Raw genomic sequence first — 14,541 nt, forward strand, 5'->3', positions numbered from 1 at the left:
ATCAATCATCGTCTAGATGTACGGTTGTGGGATGACACAACTTTGATGTTGGTTTGCCAGGTAATTGTTATCAACGCAGGCTTACCACTGTCCTGAAGAAAAAAAAAATATATTATTAGCACCACACTTTAAGAACTCTTCTTGTAAATTGAGTTCATTGTATAGCTTTGAAAGTCAGCTCCTAGCACACTCTATAGGCTACGAGCACAGGCATAAAAGCTGGAGTTAATTTTACAGGAAATATTTAAAAAGCCTTATTCTTAAGCAACAAACACGTAGAAGTTTGTATTACATTAAAGTAGATTCGAATATTTTCAACCATCAAGTGATCTGTCATGATAAAACCCGCAAGAAATGAAGACATGTACCACCGGCATTTTCCGAAGGGATAGCAGGTGCGCAACAAATCCTACGGGTCAACTGCTAATCTGGCCGTATGGTTTCTCGTGACAATCTAAATCCTGCGCATTCGACTGCGCGCGGCTCTGTAAATGTCTGAGTTTGACAGATATCGGGCTCGCGGCATAGACATATATGGCTCGGGGTGTATCCTTACTACAACGCGATCTTCTATACTGCGTATGTGCGCAGCACTTTACGCGCATGAGTATGTCAAGCTACGCAACGCAACAGCTGAGTATTTTCTATTGGAGCGTGAAAAAAGGTTTCAAAGGGATTTAAACCTTATTTGAAAAAAACACTGTTATGAACACGTTTATTATCGTATCATATTTAACTATACCAATCAATAGGCTACTTCTCGAATCACTTGTCAAACCTCACAAATGCACCATAAAGGCAATGCACACCATATATTGCAGTTTATCATAGGCTAAGCCTGTCCTTAATTTACTGGAAATGATAATAGGTTTGAATCACAGGTTCAAGTGGTCATTTTTTATTTCGTGACATGGTAAAGTCTATCCTTTGAACACGAACTTTCCCTGTATCAAAAAAAAAAATCGTTTAAACATTTTATACAGTTTGATTGGACTATATTATAAAAGGCTATGCTGAGAAATTCCATCCAACACTTCTAGGTCGAAACTTTCATGTCATGTGAGATGTGCGCCTCAAGCATCATTTGCCGTCAACTGACACACTGCTCAGAAATCAGGTCCCCCCTCTGTCACCGCTCTACAAGTCCTTCTAGATAGAACGCCAACTGCTGACCCCCTGTCAGTGCTGTTTCGTGCCGTTACGGGAGCGAGAGCGCAGACATACGTCAGCGCTGCCAGCGTGGAATACGACGCGGTTACCATCCAGGAAGTAAACTCACTGCTGCTCAGCAAAAGGACAGTGAGGAAACTAAGGTATCTAAAATAATTGGCGAAGTGGTTAATTCGGAAGCGTCCTTCGGTCTTCACTGTAGGCCTTACTGAAGGGATATAGACAGTCATAGACAGTCCCTGTTCGCTGGTTTCGAAAAGCATGGAACAGCCCCTTGAAAACGTAAGTATAGTCTCTATAAGCTGTCATTTTATCCGGCGGCTGCTACTGCTGCTGCTGTCAAGGCAAGGTTGTTGTCATTCCTTGGGGGTAGTGCAGGGCGAACGGGAATTCCCTGCCGATCACAGTGTTTTCTTGTGGTAATTCACGTGAATTGGACTATTGTTACATTGAAATCCCTTCCCTTTTTACTCGTAAGTAGCGTGGCATGTTTATGCTAACTGGAAACTATAATTAAAACATACCGTAGCTAGCAATAGCCCCATCTGATGACGTATGGTATGGGTATCGGCCAGCGGTTTCGTGCCAGTGGTGATGGGTGTTTTAAAATTAGGTCTGGTAAGTGAGCTTAGATCTTTTAATTTAGCTAATAGCTTGCCAGTATCTCGGCTTTTTTTGCTGCCTCTCAGGTGGACACTGGTTAGATTAAGCTATATTAATCCATGTAGCTTGTATTTTTTAAAGGAATTATTTATCGAGTCTAACATAAATGTCAGTGTCATGTGACACCTCATATGAACCCAGATTCCTGTGTTAAACGGTTGTTTCGTCAGCACACACTCCACACCCAAACTGTATTGTAGCTTCAGACTAAAGATGGAATAGGATATCATTCAGGATCCAGGGCAGTGGCTAAAGAGGGAATGATTAACCCATCTGAAACCACACTCTAGAGGAAAAACCTTTACTATTTTCCGTTTTACTGACCAACTGTTCTCTGAAAATCCAATGCATCTGTTTAAATCAATGTAATACCTGTGACTCTGAAGTTGCTTTGAGTTGGGAAAATTCTTATGTAGACTCTCTTCCTAGATAATGGTGGACCCCATGCTAGCAGAGATGGGGCGAAATCTAAACGATGCCATGAAGATTCTTGAAAATGGTCAAAAGTAAGTTATGGACCAGTCTTGTGTTGTGTTTCAGACGTGCACCATTGCTTCTCCAGGAGGATTGCTAATACATACACTTGAGTGGTGGTATCAGCGGTGACATAATATCAGTCATATCAGCATCTTTATCAGTGCAAAGACCTTAGGTGCTTGACACAAACCACCCCACCAACCCATTTACACACACACGCTGTCAGAGTGTGTGTCAGCTGACATTTCCCTATTGACATACGACACCCATAGTGTTCACATCCTAGATTTGAATTTCAATATCACATGACTTTATTCTGGCTTCAGTCAGACAGTTCTATCATACTGTGTCTGTCAGCAGCTTGAGTCATGTCTCTGTTTAACATGTTAAGCGCTAAGTGTCTCATTCAGCAATGTATGTGGTCTGCTCGTTTCATTTGAATGTGGTCGTGCAAGGAAGGAGATGTATTTATAAAAGTAATTATTTTTGTTAGGAATTGAGCATGTTCTGGTATGGTGTTTTCACAGGGAGGTAGAACAAGACTCAGGCCAACGGCGACTCAGCTGGAGAGATTTCCCAGGACCCCTGCAGGGAGAGTAAGGGTTTGGTCATTTGGTTTTGCCATTTATGAATCAATCACACTGAACATCAAAAGCAACAACTTTTGGTGTAAAAATGATTAAAACAAGTTCACTCAGAAAGGACTGAACTGAGAAAGGACTGAATTATTTGTGTTGAGACCCTGCTTTCAGAACACAGACAGAGAGCGATACTGGGTTTCTCATTGGTTGATCACTTCCAATAACACATATTAATAACTGTAATCTTTGTAAAAAGGCACACATTTTACTACAGAAGTAATTCATACCTTCCTATGTGTATGTGATTTATGTATGTATGTCTGTGAGTTGCACAAGTGCATAAGTGTTTAAGCTACTATGGATGACCTAAATTTCCCTCGGGATTAACAAAGTATCCATCTATCTATCTATCTGTTACAAAAGTGCTTTTTAATGGATTTAAAATCAGACTCTCATATTCCTCTCTTATGGATTTTTTCTCCATGTCCAGAGGTCTTGATGTTGCCAGTATTCTCCAGCTGGTGCAGAATCTAATGCAAGAGGATGAAGACAAGCAGGGTCATCGGTAACTTTCCTTTTATCAAAGTGAACATCTGTATCTATCTGAATCACACAGGTTTGGGATGTAATTTCATTCAGCACTGATTCAAATAGCTCGCAGGTGGTTTGGATGTCCTGGGTCAGAGCCATGAAAGACAAATGCAAGAAACATTTAATTGTCACCTACAGCTCTCAAAGTTTCAGTGATTATCAAGACCAAACATCCTCATTGAGAGTACTTATCCTCATTCATACCTAAGGCTACAATCTTTTGAGGCAATGTCATAGTCCTCCAGCATGTAAAACAGTGTGCCTTGTGGAGACCATTATCTGTTTCCACAAAGATTACCAGAATAGTTTAGTCACAACTTCTTGAGTTACACTGAGGCCTTCTCCAATGGCCTTCCTTCCATCGGCATAAGAGGAACTGGGACACAGGCTGTGGCACAGGAATTCGGGTCATTTCACTTCAGCAGTGCGTTGACACTTATCCTGCTGACCTGTGTCTAAATGCAACATTCTTCTAAAATAACATGCAGTCATGTCTTGGTCAGTCACCACCACTGGCCTGCATGTTTAAAAAAAAACATTAAAACAGGAATCCCATGTACTCACACTTTGTTTTGATCCTTCTGGTCCCCTAACTCCCCACTGGTCTGTGTCCCCCCACAGCAGGATGCAGTACGTGGGAGATCAGGGTCACATGGCCCTGCTGGGGCACAGCCTAGCCGCCTACATCTCCGTCCTAGACCGCGACCGACTCCGGAAGTTGACCACACGAATCCTGTCCGACACCACCCTCTGGCTCTGCAGGCTATTCAGGTTAATCAGCGAGGAATATTATGCTCTCAGAGGTGGTAGTGCATGTTAAAACAGCATGTGTGTGTACTGTATCCAGTTGTCTAAGCGACCATGTCTTGGCAGGTATGAGAATGGCTCTGCGTATTACCATGAGGATGACCGTGAGGGTCTGGTGAAGGTGTGTCGCCTGGTGATAAACGCTCAGTATGAAGAATACTCCACAGAGGGCTTCACGGTCCTCAGCTCCAAACAGCCGGTCATCTATCAGAGCGCCGCCTGCAGGCCAGGGCTGGGACAGCACCTTTGCAGCCAGGTATGAATAAAGAGCTCAGTTTTTCGTGTAGTCATTTCATTATCCGTTATTTGTAAGGACGGACGAAGATTCGGTTTAGCTAAAATGCCAAGGATGTGCTTTGACCCGGCATCTTCCAAAAGGTGCTAGGTTTGATGCATTTTAGTGAGTTGTGTACCACATTTGCCTTATTGTTGAGTTCTACAGAAACGGTGCTCCACAAGTTGTTAATGTTAAAAATGTTAACCTCTTGTCTTCAACCCTGTTTTTTTCTCTTCTCTTGTCAGCTTGGTCTGCCTCTTTCTAGCCTTTGCACTGTACCGTGCAACACCATGTTTGGATCCCAGCACCAAATAGTGAGAAGCCTTTTTTTCCTTCTTTCCGGTGGAAAGTCCACAGATGTTTGAGATAAACCTGTGAATACATCAACCTTTATTTGATTCCAGGATGTGGCCTTGTTGGACAAGCTTATTAAAGACGACGTGGACACAGGGAAGGTCCCTCTGCTGTTGATAGCCAACGCAGGTCAGAGTTGCGTTTCTTTTGTTTTGTCCAGACAGGATCGTACAGCCACGTCTCTGCACAGACTATCTGATGTCCTCTGTTTGTGTGTTCAGGAACTCCTGGGGCGGGACACACAGATAAACTGAGCCGGCTGAAAGAGCTTTGTGTTCAGTACAATATATGGCTTCATGTTGAGGGGTAAGTGAAAAGTAGAAGTGGTTTATAACAGACAGGTGGACAACACTGTCAGGGCTTTTCCTTAAAGACTCACAAATAGTTCATGTTGGGCAGTTAACATGGTTTGAATATGTGCTGTGGTGTGTTTTTCATGTTGTGCTTATCTTTTTTGTCTTCCAGGGTCAATCTGGCGATGCTGGCTTTGGGTCATGTCTCATCTCCAGTTATGGTGTGTTCAAGGACTTTTATTGTGGTGGTTGTCAGCACTTTAAAACCTGATTGTAATGTTTCTTTATCTCTCTTTTTCTTGCTGTGTTAGTGTATGGGTATCCTCATATGCTCCAATGTCATTTTCGATCTCCCCCTGTCTCTAGGCAGCCACCAAGAGTGACAGTATGACCCTGACTCTAGGTCCATGGCTTGGGCTGCCTGCTGTGCCAGCTGTCACACTTTATAGACATGAAGACCCAGCTCTGGTGAGCACACCACATTAAAATGCATTTTTCGCTGAGTCATCACAATGATAAACCGCTTTGTCTGCATCTCTCAGTGTAGCCTTTTGTCAACTTTTTCCTTTTTTAGTTTTGCATTTAGATCACAATGGCTTTAATGCTATTTTTGTAAACTAACGCTCCTCCTTTTGTTTGACCTCCATGCCATGTGGGGGTGCTGTTCCACTTGCAGTCTCTAGCTGCGGGACTGACCTCTAGCCAGCCAGTGGAAAAGCTCCGTTCCCTGCCCCTCTGGCTGTCCCTGCAGTACTTGGGGCATGATGGGATAGTGGAGAGGATTAAAACGGCCACACAGCTCGTAAGTACCCGCCTGGCAGAGTTTAACTAGGACATGACGGTCTGGAAAACGCAGCCAGAACATAATGCTCTTGCAACGCAGACTCCTGAGCTTTGCCAACCGCTTGTGTGTTTCCGCAGAGTCAACAGCTGCTGGAGCATCTCAAGACACTCGCCTCCATTAAGACCTCAGTAAGTGATTGCCATGAAGTTGTTTGTTATTTACTTCCTGTTTATGATGTGCTTTTGTAATGCTCTGTGATGAATGCTGTTTTTTTTTTTATGGATTATTTCTTCATAATTGGTTTTAATTAACTGGTTGTTGATCTGATTTTTTTGTAGATTTGTAAGTCAGGTTAGAAATAACATTACGTATGTAAAGTTATCTTATATGAAAACACTAAAAAAAGTACATAACAAATGTTTCTAATATTTGCAGATAGAAAACATAACATTCACTTAATAAGTTAACAATCGTCTTAAAGTGCACCATATTTACTTAAACATTTTACATTCCATCCATAACTTATGGGATAGCTTGACCTGGCATAGTGTTACCTCAGCCTGTCTTAAGATGAGATAGTATAGTATCTCTATCACTGTAATCTGCTGGCTACACATTGGAAAACACAGATGTTTTTATATTGTCCCACAATCAGGATGTCCTTGATGTTGAGGTGTCTCTCCTCGATGCCTTGACCATGGTAAAATTGCAATGATCTGTTAGACTCTTGTGTCCAAGCCTTACACTTAAGCAAGGGGTTGGAAGCCTAGTCTGCAAAGGGCCGACATGCCTACAGGATTTGTGTCCACCTGCCGGTCAGTAGCACACCTGATCGCCCTTTCCGCAGTCCCTTAGTTGTATCAGGTGTGCTCTGCTTGGTAGGAATGGAAACCTGCTTCCATGCTGGCCCTTTGTGGGTAGGGTCGCCAACCCCCTGCCCTAACATACTGTAGTGAGAACATGGGTGCCTTGGGTTTCAGACTGTGGTGTCTCACTCACCGCTCCCCCTGCTGGCTGGGAGTTCTCTCCGGGATGTCCTGGGCTCTCTAATTCTGTCCATTGTAGGTGGGACCAAACCTTTTTACCAGCGTCACCCCTCTCTTCCCTCCCTCCCTCCACTTATTTCCCCATCCCTTCGTTCCACAGCTCCCTCCCTCACCATATCCACTCATTCACTGATAGTCAAACTGAAAGGGGGATCGGGGCACTCCATCTTTTTTTTGTTTGTTTTGTCGTCCCCGTTGGCGATGTCGATGTGCGTTCACAGGCATGTTGCTAGCCGTATCATCTGGACAATGCCACCTTCACAGAGACTGATGACTGCCTGAGTCATCATGGATGGACCTCACTGTGTTTGAAATGGGCTGGCAGCCACAGTTGGCTGAATACCACAAAGTGAAATTCCCTTGACGACCCCCTTATCACCCAGGGCACTTTTTTTAATTGGTCCTTTGTGAGAGATGGAGCATAGTCCTGTTCAAGGATGGTGTTTTGGCTCAATATTAACACATTCCTCTGAAGGAGATAACACATAGCTAAAGGCTATCCTTGGTGTTGACATAAGGGTCAAATAGAATACCGGGAAGAGAATGTCTTTGGGGTTTTTTATTTTTTTGGGTGTGAGATTTCTCCTCAAAGCTTTGTTCCTCTCATAACAAATTCTTGGTTAATGATACATTCAGCACCAGTATTGCAGGTGAGTGTTCTGGCCATTGGTCCCTGAGTTACCATTGCTCTATCCAACCTTAAAAAACTTCCTCACTGAAGTAGACCTTCAACTTGAGTTTAAAAAAACACAGGAATGTCCATTGTGCATGAAAGTCATGGGCATTATCTTGGTCAGTCGTGTATTACTGTGAGCAAGCAACCACCAGCATGCGTTAGGTCCTCTCCTGGCAGTGGTAAGCAGAGAACTCAGTTTCCAAAAGGCTCTTTGTTGCATGAGATATCAAAGTCAAGCTAGCACTCCGCGGTGGCCATGCAGACGTGTTTGACCAGTCAAACAAGCACAGCCTGCAGTCTCAACAAAAGCATCTCCATGGCATTAGCTTGAGGCATTTCTAACAAACTCCAATCTCACAAACTCACACGGCAATGCTGACAGTTTGTCTCTTTCTCTCTTGAAAAAAAATCAACAAGTGCATACTATTTCCAGTGTGCAGATTTGTATATTCTCAGGTGTTAAGTTTCGCTCCCTCTCCACGTGTCTGTCAGGTGGAGGATGAGCTGAACTCTCCAGTGGTGGTGTTCAGGTTCTCTCAGGACACCAGTGCGGGTGAGGCCATCTGCTGGGCATTCCGCAGACATTACACCGTCTGCAAATCAGATTTACTGACAGCCAGACAGTGATTCATCGATTTATCAGTGTTCCACGGAAGGGAGCCAAAAAAAACTTTTCAAGTGTTGAAGTTATGAACCATGTTAAAAGAATGGACAACATTTTAACAGTACATGTTTTGAAATTGTCTTTGCCATTACTCATGCTTGGTTATCAAAAGCAGATTTGTGTATTGCCAATATAGTTTACAATGTAGTTTGCACTGTTTAAGTCAATTCAATTAGGGCATTTTTCTTTTTCCTCTATACATGTTTCTCCGTTGCTGTCTATCCTGCTATGAAGCATCAAGTGGTGGATCTGTGGAGGGCTATTTCCCTGGGGAGAAAGAAGTGCTGGATGCTCTCAACAGATGGGTATGCTTCATAATGAAAGATTATATATCACTGGTCTACCTAAAGATGTAAAAAATAGGGTGTGGTAAGAACTAGAACGTTCAAGAGTTCTTTAGATTGTCTTCAACCTTTTTTTTTCTTTAAAGTTTTATCACAGATACAGAGGAACATAAAAGTAAACAAACACACAGATTGACAAAAAAGAATGAAACAAAAACAAAAAACTTAACAACCATGAACATACTGAATTGCATTGATTTGACAGAGTTATCCTGAGATTGTCTTCAACCATTAATGAAATCTTGTAGAAGGGGTTCTTCAAAGGGTTCTTTCAAACAAAAGAAGATCCCTGGAAGATTTATTAAACTATTTATATGGGTTTTATGTGAGAATAGCCTGGTAGAGGTCCACATAACAGTTATTATATTGTTGTTTTCTGTACAGCTTGGAGAGCAGTTGGCACAGCTGGTGCCGTCCAGTGGGGTAGATGTGGTGGAGTTGGAAGAAGAGGGCACCTGTGTGCGCTTCAACCCCCTCATGACTGCCGCAGGTAGGGACATGTTGGTGGCAGACTGAGAACCAAAACCTGAAAGAAAGCTGATTCGGTTGTGAATGTTTTTAAGAAAAAACATCAGAGATAAAATCTACACTTCTTCTCTACAATAGCCTAAAAAAAATGCCTAAATGTTAAATGTATCCCTTTTAGTGCTGGGGACACAGGAGTCTGACATCAAGGCTCTGGTGGAAAAGTTGACAGACATGGTGCCTCTTCTGAGCAGCACACTGCGCTTCAGGCATGACTTCAGGGAGGAGGTGTACCACCACCACGCCCTCACCTACATAGAGGACCTCAGCTGGCCAGGCCTCGGGGTCATAAGGTAAGAGGTCAAAGGTCATGAAGGGAAAAGGTCAGAGTGTGTTGTGTTCAGTAACAACACCACCTACAGTCCTATCTACATTACTTGTTCATGGACACACCCATGGGCACACATGTATTTTAAAGGTGCAGGTTGTAGGATGTAGGGGCCTCCATTAGGAGAAAAGGAATACAGTATTCAAAGTTATGTTTTTATTAGTTTGTAATCAACTGTATCAGCTTAGAATTAGTGTGTCCATGTTGAAAACTATCTAATTGCTACCAGGATTGTACATTTTTGCATCAAAGCTATATTTTACCTTTGTTATTTGGAATAAAAAGACCTGGTGAGTGGTGGCTTTACAGAGATCAGCCCATAACTGCTGAAAATCATATCCAATAAAAGTGTAACATTTAACAAAAAAGCTTGTCAACAACTAACATAGACAAGCTTCACAATTTAAAGTCCATGGAAGCTATAACCTAAATAACTAAATAGAATTTCTAAATATCCATCTAAAGTAACCTCATCACTTGACATATTATAGCTACTCATTGCGATCATAGACATAGATACATCATTTTGGAGCTAGCTACTGGGAGACTACACTACACAGACACCAGACATTCTTCTAATCCACACACTTGGAAAGGGAGTGGTATTCAGCTGGTTGCAATCTGCAACTTCACCACTAGATGCACACAGTGCACAGTCCTACACAGTGCACCTTTGAAGCCTTTAAAGCAGTGTTGCTACATGAGTACAAAATATATTAAATCTTCTAAAATATTAATCAATTAAAATTGCACGCGGATAAAAAATCCTATCCAGTAAATTGTAATCAGATTTAGTTGTGACCCTGTGGATGGTTTGTGTACCCAGATATGAACCTAGATGTGAGCAAGATGATGATGACAGCAAGAGGAAACAGGATGTGGAGAAGATCAACAATGACTTGCTGAAAAAACTTAAGGAGTTAGATGCAGACATCTGCTTCTCCACTGGTTAGTGAACACACAACACATGCTTCTGCAATATCGTACACTCTCTTAGGGAATAGTGTGACCCATACAACTTCTTTTTTGGTGTCACTTAAAAGGTCCTAATTTCATCTCTGGGTTTGCTGGGGTGCCTGAAACCTTCAAACAAGCATCTATGTAAACTGCTTTCATAGATCGCCTGGTGTCCGTGGGTTCTCACACTTGATATGTAATCCTTTCTTACACCACCCAGGTCCTGAGTTTGCCACCGAGACAAACTGTATATATGTGGGGTTGGCGACTGAGGATCTTGATGTGGCAGAGTTGTTGGAAACCATTGCTGCAAGTGGGAGGGACCTTGAAGAAAATGGCAAGGTAGTGCTAACTCAGCTTGAGAATAACTGTACACCTCAATAGATTTTGTAAATCAATATAGGTTAGTTTTTTTATTTTTTATTTAACAACTCGTCCTTAAATAATATTCTTTATCAATTTGTATATTTTGAAAAACAAAAAAATACATTTTACATGATACATTTTGGTACATGAAAGGACTGTACAAGCTCATATTTTATAACAGTTCATAACAGTCTTTTTTGTGATATAATGTATCAGCCAAAATATTACAGAGTATGATACCTATGACCCCAACATGATACCAAGTGGTAATCTTTCAACAAAAATAATAATCCTTTTGTTGTTCTAGTTGCTAGAGAATATGACGGAGGTGGTGCGGAAAGGCATCCTGGAGGCAGAGTTACAACTCCTGAAAGCTAATGAAGAAAAACTCATGGAAGAGGTCTGTGTTTGTGTGTATATATTTGTGTGTGTGTTTAGTGGGTTAATGAATACATATGTTTGTGTTTGCTGTACGTGCACTGTGTGTTGATGTGTGTGTCTGTGATAGTGTACCACAAACAAACAGAATATATAGACTACGCAGATAATAAGTCTTGTTTCTGTGTTTGTCTCTTCCCTCACGGTCTCTATGGTCCTTTGCCCATCCTTAGGGAGTCCTGAGGCAGATTCCCCTGGTAGGCTCTGTGCTCAACTGGTTCTCTCCCACTCAGACGTCCATCAAAGGCCAAACCTTCAGTTTAGTTGCAGGTACTGATCAGCATGAGGTCTAAATCCACAACACTGGACAACAAGGCATCTTTGCTTTTTTCCTGAGATTTACCTTTTCGTGGTTTTTACACTAAGAAGATGTTTGTGACTTCCCACTTTGATGGGTTAGAGTGCTTAAAACTGCATAAAATATCTGATTCGCTCCAGAATTCCGACCGAGGTAAATCAAGTTATCTCTAGATCCTGTATGATGTTTGTAGTGTCTTGGGAATGCGGATGTTGCGGCACCTCACAGACTTTTGTATCTCTTTCTCCAAAGGTTCCCTGGACACGACAGAATCCACTTACTCTATGAAAACTCAGACAGGGGCCACACCTGACACTCCCACCTCTACCGCTAAGCGCCTGCCCGGTACAGCATGTCACCTCTTCTCTTTCAATCACTGTGATACGTTCAATAGTTTGACATACTTCAGATTTTTAAATATCCTCTATCCTCAATTTCTTCTGAGGTAAAATGCCTTAGAATGAATTATTCGTTCATTCATGAAAGGTTGGAACCTACAAATTGCTTCGTAGCTCAAGCATGCAACTCATGAACTCAACCGTCTATAGAATATGGTAGTGAGGCTTGATTTTCTGTACTAACTGTACTTTTTCCAACTTTAAAGGACTTCAAATTTGTCCAATCTAGGAAAAGAGGATCGTCATGATGTTGGTTGATGGGATTGTCCACATCCTGGTAGAGCCGCATTTGTGCTTCTTGTACTAATTCTTTCCTGGTCTTCTATCCACAGGGCAAAAGCTGTTCAGGCGGTCAGCAGCCGGCTCTGACACCTACAGTGAAACTAGTTCAGTGGGTCAGGTGGAGGAGGTGCCTCGAGATGCTACCCCACTGCCCCCTGCCTCAGAGGAAGGGGTAACAGAACCTCCTCAGGAAGAACTGGCCTCCTCTGATCCTTCCTCTCCTGAAATCCAACATCAGGAAGAACTGGCCTCCTCCGATCCTTCCCCTCCTGAAATCCAACGTCAGCCTGACGGACAGGAGTCAGAGGAGGTTGATACCATGAGATAAAACATTTTTCAACTGGGGGGGGGGAAATGGCCTGCAAGTTTTGTAGGTCCCTTTGGACCCACAAACAGAGAAGTAAAAGTAGTGTAGACATAGATCATCACCTTAATACCAATGCCAAATTGACATCAACCCATCTTGCTGATATGCAAACAAACAAAATGAACAGATATGATATTTCAATAATACACTGTAAATGTAAATGCATACAATTATATTCACTCCACTGTTTGTGGTCTTAGCTAGAAGGACACATTTTAGGAAGAGATATTAAAAAAAAAGATTTACAGAAAACACAAAGATATAACGCAATAGACTCGTGATCACTCTCGAGATGGGCATGGCCCTTGATGTCTCTATACATGAAGCCCATACTCGCTCTTCCGTCCCTTCATCTCAGGTGCCTGAGGATTTTCTGTTATGACATGTATAGGTTCATTGTATACATAACCAAAGGGCTATTGTGGCCTTACCTTCATAATCAAAGACTTGTATGCATTTTTCATGTTTCTACTGTCTACTCTTATGACTGCATAGGCTTTACTGTACATTAAATAGAGACGGTGATGAAGACTAATGCTTCGAGACTAATGCAGATATTTTTAACAAAAGAAAGAGAAAATAGCCTTATTGCACTAGTTTGTACAGAATGTCTTAATTTAATCAGGATGTTTTAATTATTTATTTATTGTTATACAAAATTTGCTAAATTCAGTGAAAAAAAAATTAATACACAACTTTTTTTGTTATAAAGTAGTAGTTATCCATAGAGGATGTTATGTAATGATAGCATCCAGTCAACACTCGTGTTTTCCACAGACTTGTGATTGTGATACAACGCTCACTGTGAAGTCAAATTATATTAGTGTATTTTTATAATGATATGTTTGTGAATGCCATGTTCGAGTGAGTTAGAGTACAAAGACCAACATTATTCAACAGTTCTTTACTCCATTATATTGTTGGCAATTTTCTAAGCTATTCATCGAAACTGACACTAGATCCCGAAATGACATACAGTTACATTTTGATGTCATTCATTTGACAACCTTTACTTTTCAAGTTGTAACGTTCATTGAAGGAACAGTAAATTAATTCACAGTAATATATTCTGACCAGCAGTTTTTCTTTCAATTTTTTTCTCACATAATCCAACAGATAAATTGTTTGTCACCAAGTCCATTCTTTCATGTTACCTAACTCATCTTTTTTATGTTATACTTTGCTCTCCGGTGCAATAAATAACTGGGACTTACCTGTAGAAGGATAAAATGCAGAAATGACTTGAATATACAATTGGGGGACTTTGTTTTTTTAATATATTATATAACCTTATCTTTTCTTTTTTTACTTAAGAGTATCCTGTCATTAATTGATGTATAATAATATTGTAAATTATTTGATTATTTATCTTTTATGCTTTAAGATACTGTATGTAACCGTACCACCTGCTGATCCACCTATGAAATTAGCTTGAATTTTATTTGAAATATCTGTTCAATCAAATGTATTAAAATGCAGAATTACATCTACCGGTAAGTTTGGACTGAATTCTTTATAGCTCTCATCAGTCATAGGTGAGCCTATGATAGAGCTCAAGCTTGACTCTTATGCAGTACACATGTTGTTGTGTAGTAACCTATTGAAAGCTGACCTTAAAAACAAGTAACCCCTTTTGAAAAGACATGCCCCTAATTGTTTTCTATTTTGTCAACTGATTTTTGTGACGACTGTGTGGTTGATAGCCCTGTTTGGGCCCCTTGTTTGCTACAGTGATTCTTTTGGAGAAAAAAGGGGGGGGGGGCTGTAAAGGAATGTCCTTGTTACCCCTGACTACAATTACTTCATTTGAAACGTTCATCTCCCAGTGAGGGATAGAGGTAAGGGACCTTTGATT

The 14,541-nt window shown here is 41.4% G+C and overlaps 1 protein-coding gene across 2 annotated transcripts; it reads left to right on the forward strand.

Moving 5' to 3' along the window:
• The first annotated feature begins 1,309 nt into the window (after nucleotides 1–1,309).
• Nucleotides 1,310–13,970, forward strand: pdxdc1 (pyridoxal-dependent decarboxylase domain containing 1). 2 transcript variants are annotated; one of them, XM_080856837.1, is made up of 23 exons: nucleotides 1,310–1,452; nucleotides 2,263–2,339; nucleotides 2,838–2,906; nucleotides 3,382–3,456; nucleotides 4,104–4,253; nucleotides 4,356–4,545; nucleotides 4,812–4,880; nucleotides 4,971–5,049; nucleotides 5,142–5,226; nucleotides 5,386–5,434; nucleotides 5,580–5,681; nucleotides 5,890–6,015; nucleotides 6,135–6,185; nucleotides 8,212–8,272; nucleotides 8,618–8,688; nucleotides 9,112–9,217; nucleotides 9,374–9,545; nucleotides 10,407–10,528; nucleotides 10,758–10,879; nucleotides 11,211–11,303; nucleotides 11,515–11,611; nucleotides 11,892–11,984; nucleotides 12,370–13,970. In XM_080856837.1, exons 1-23 carry the CDS (start codon nucleotides 1,432–1,434, stop codon nucleotides 12,645–12,647), a joined length of 2,358 nt encoding a protein of 785 aa, XP_080712963.1. In that variant the 5' UTR covers nucleotides 1,310–1,431; the 3' UTR covers nucleotides 12,648–13,970. The 2 variants fall into 2 exon arrangements, with proteins under 2 accessions (XP_080712963.1, XP_080712964.1); XM_080856838.1 differs by having other exon boundaries at nucleotides 1,369–1,452; nucleotides 2,250–2,339.
• The last annotated feature ends 571 nt before the right edge of the window (nucleotides 13,971–14,541 follow it).

The sequence above is a fragment of the Sprattus sprattus genome (assembly GCF_963457725.1).
Source record: "Sprattus sprattus genome assembly, chromosome: 18".
NCBI lineage: Eukaryota > Metazoa > Chordata > Actinopteri > Clupeiformes > Clupeidae > Sprattus > Sprattus sprattus.

Bases quoted from the DNA above. Each gene is read 5' to 3' on its own strand.
- pdxdc1 (XM_080856837.1), top strand. From the start codon at position 1,432: ATGGAACAGCCCCTTGAAAAC. The intron at 1,453-2,262 runs GTAAGTATAGTC...CTCTCTTCCTAG, and splicing joins TGGAACAGCCCCTTGAAAAC to ATAATGGTGGACCCCATGCT. The intron at 3,457-4,103 runs GTAACTTTCCTT...GTCCCCCCACAG, and splicing joins GAAGACAAGCAGGGTCATCG to CAGGATGCAGTACGTGGGAG.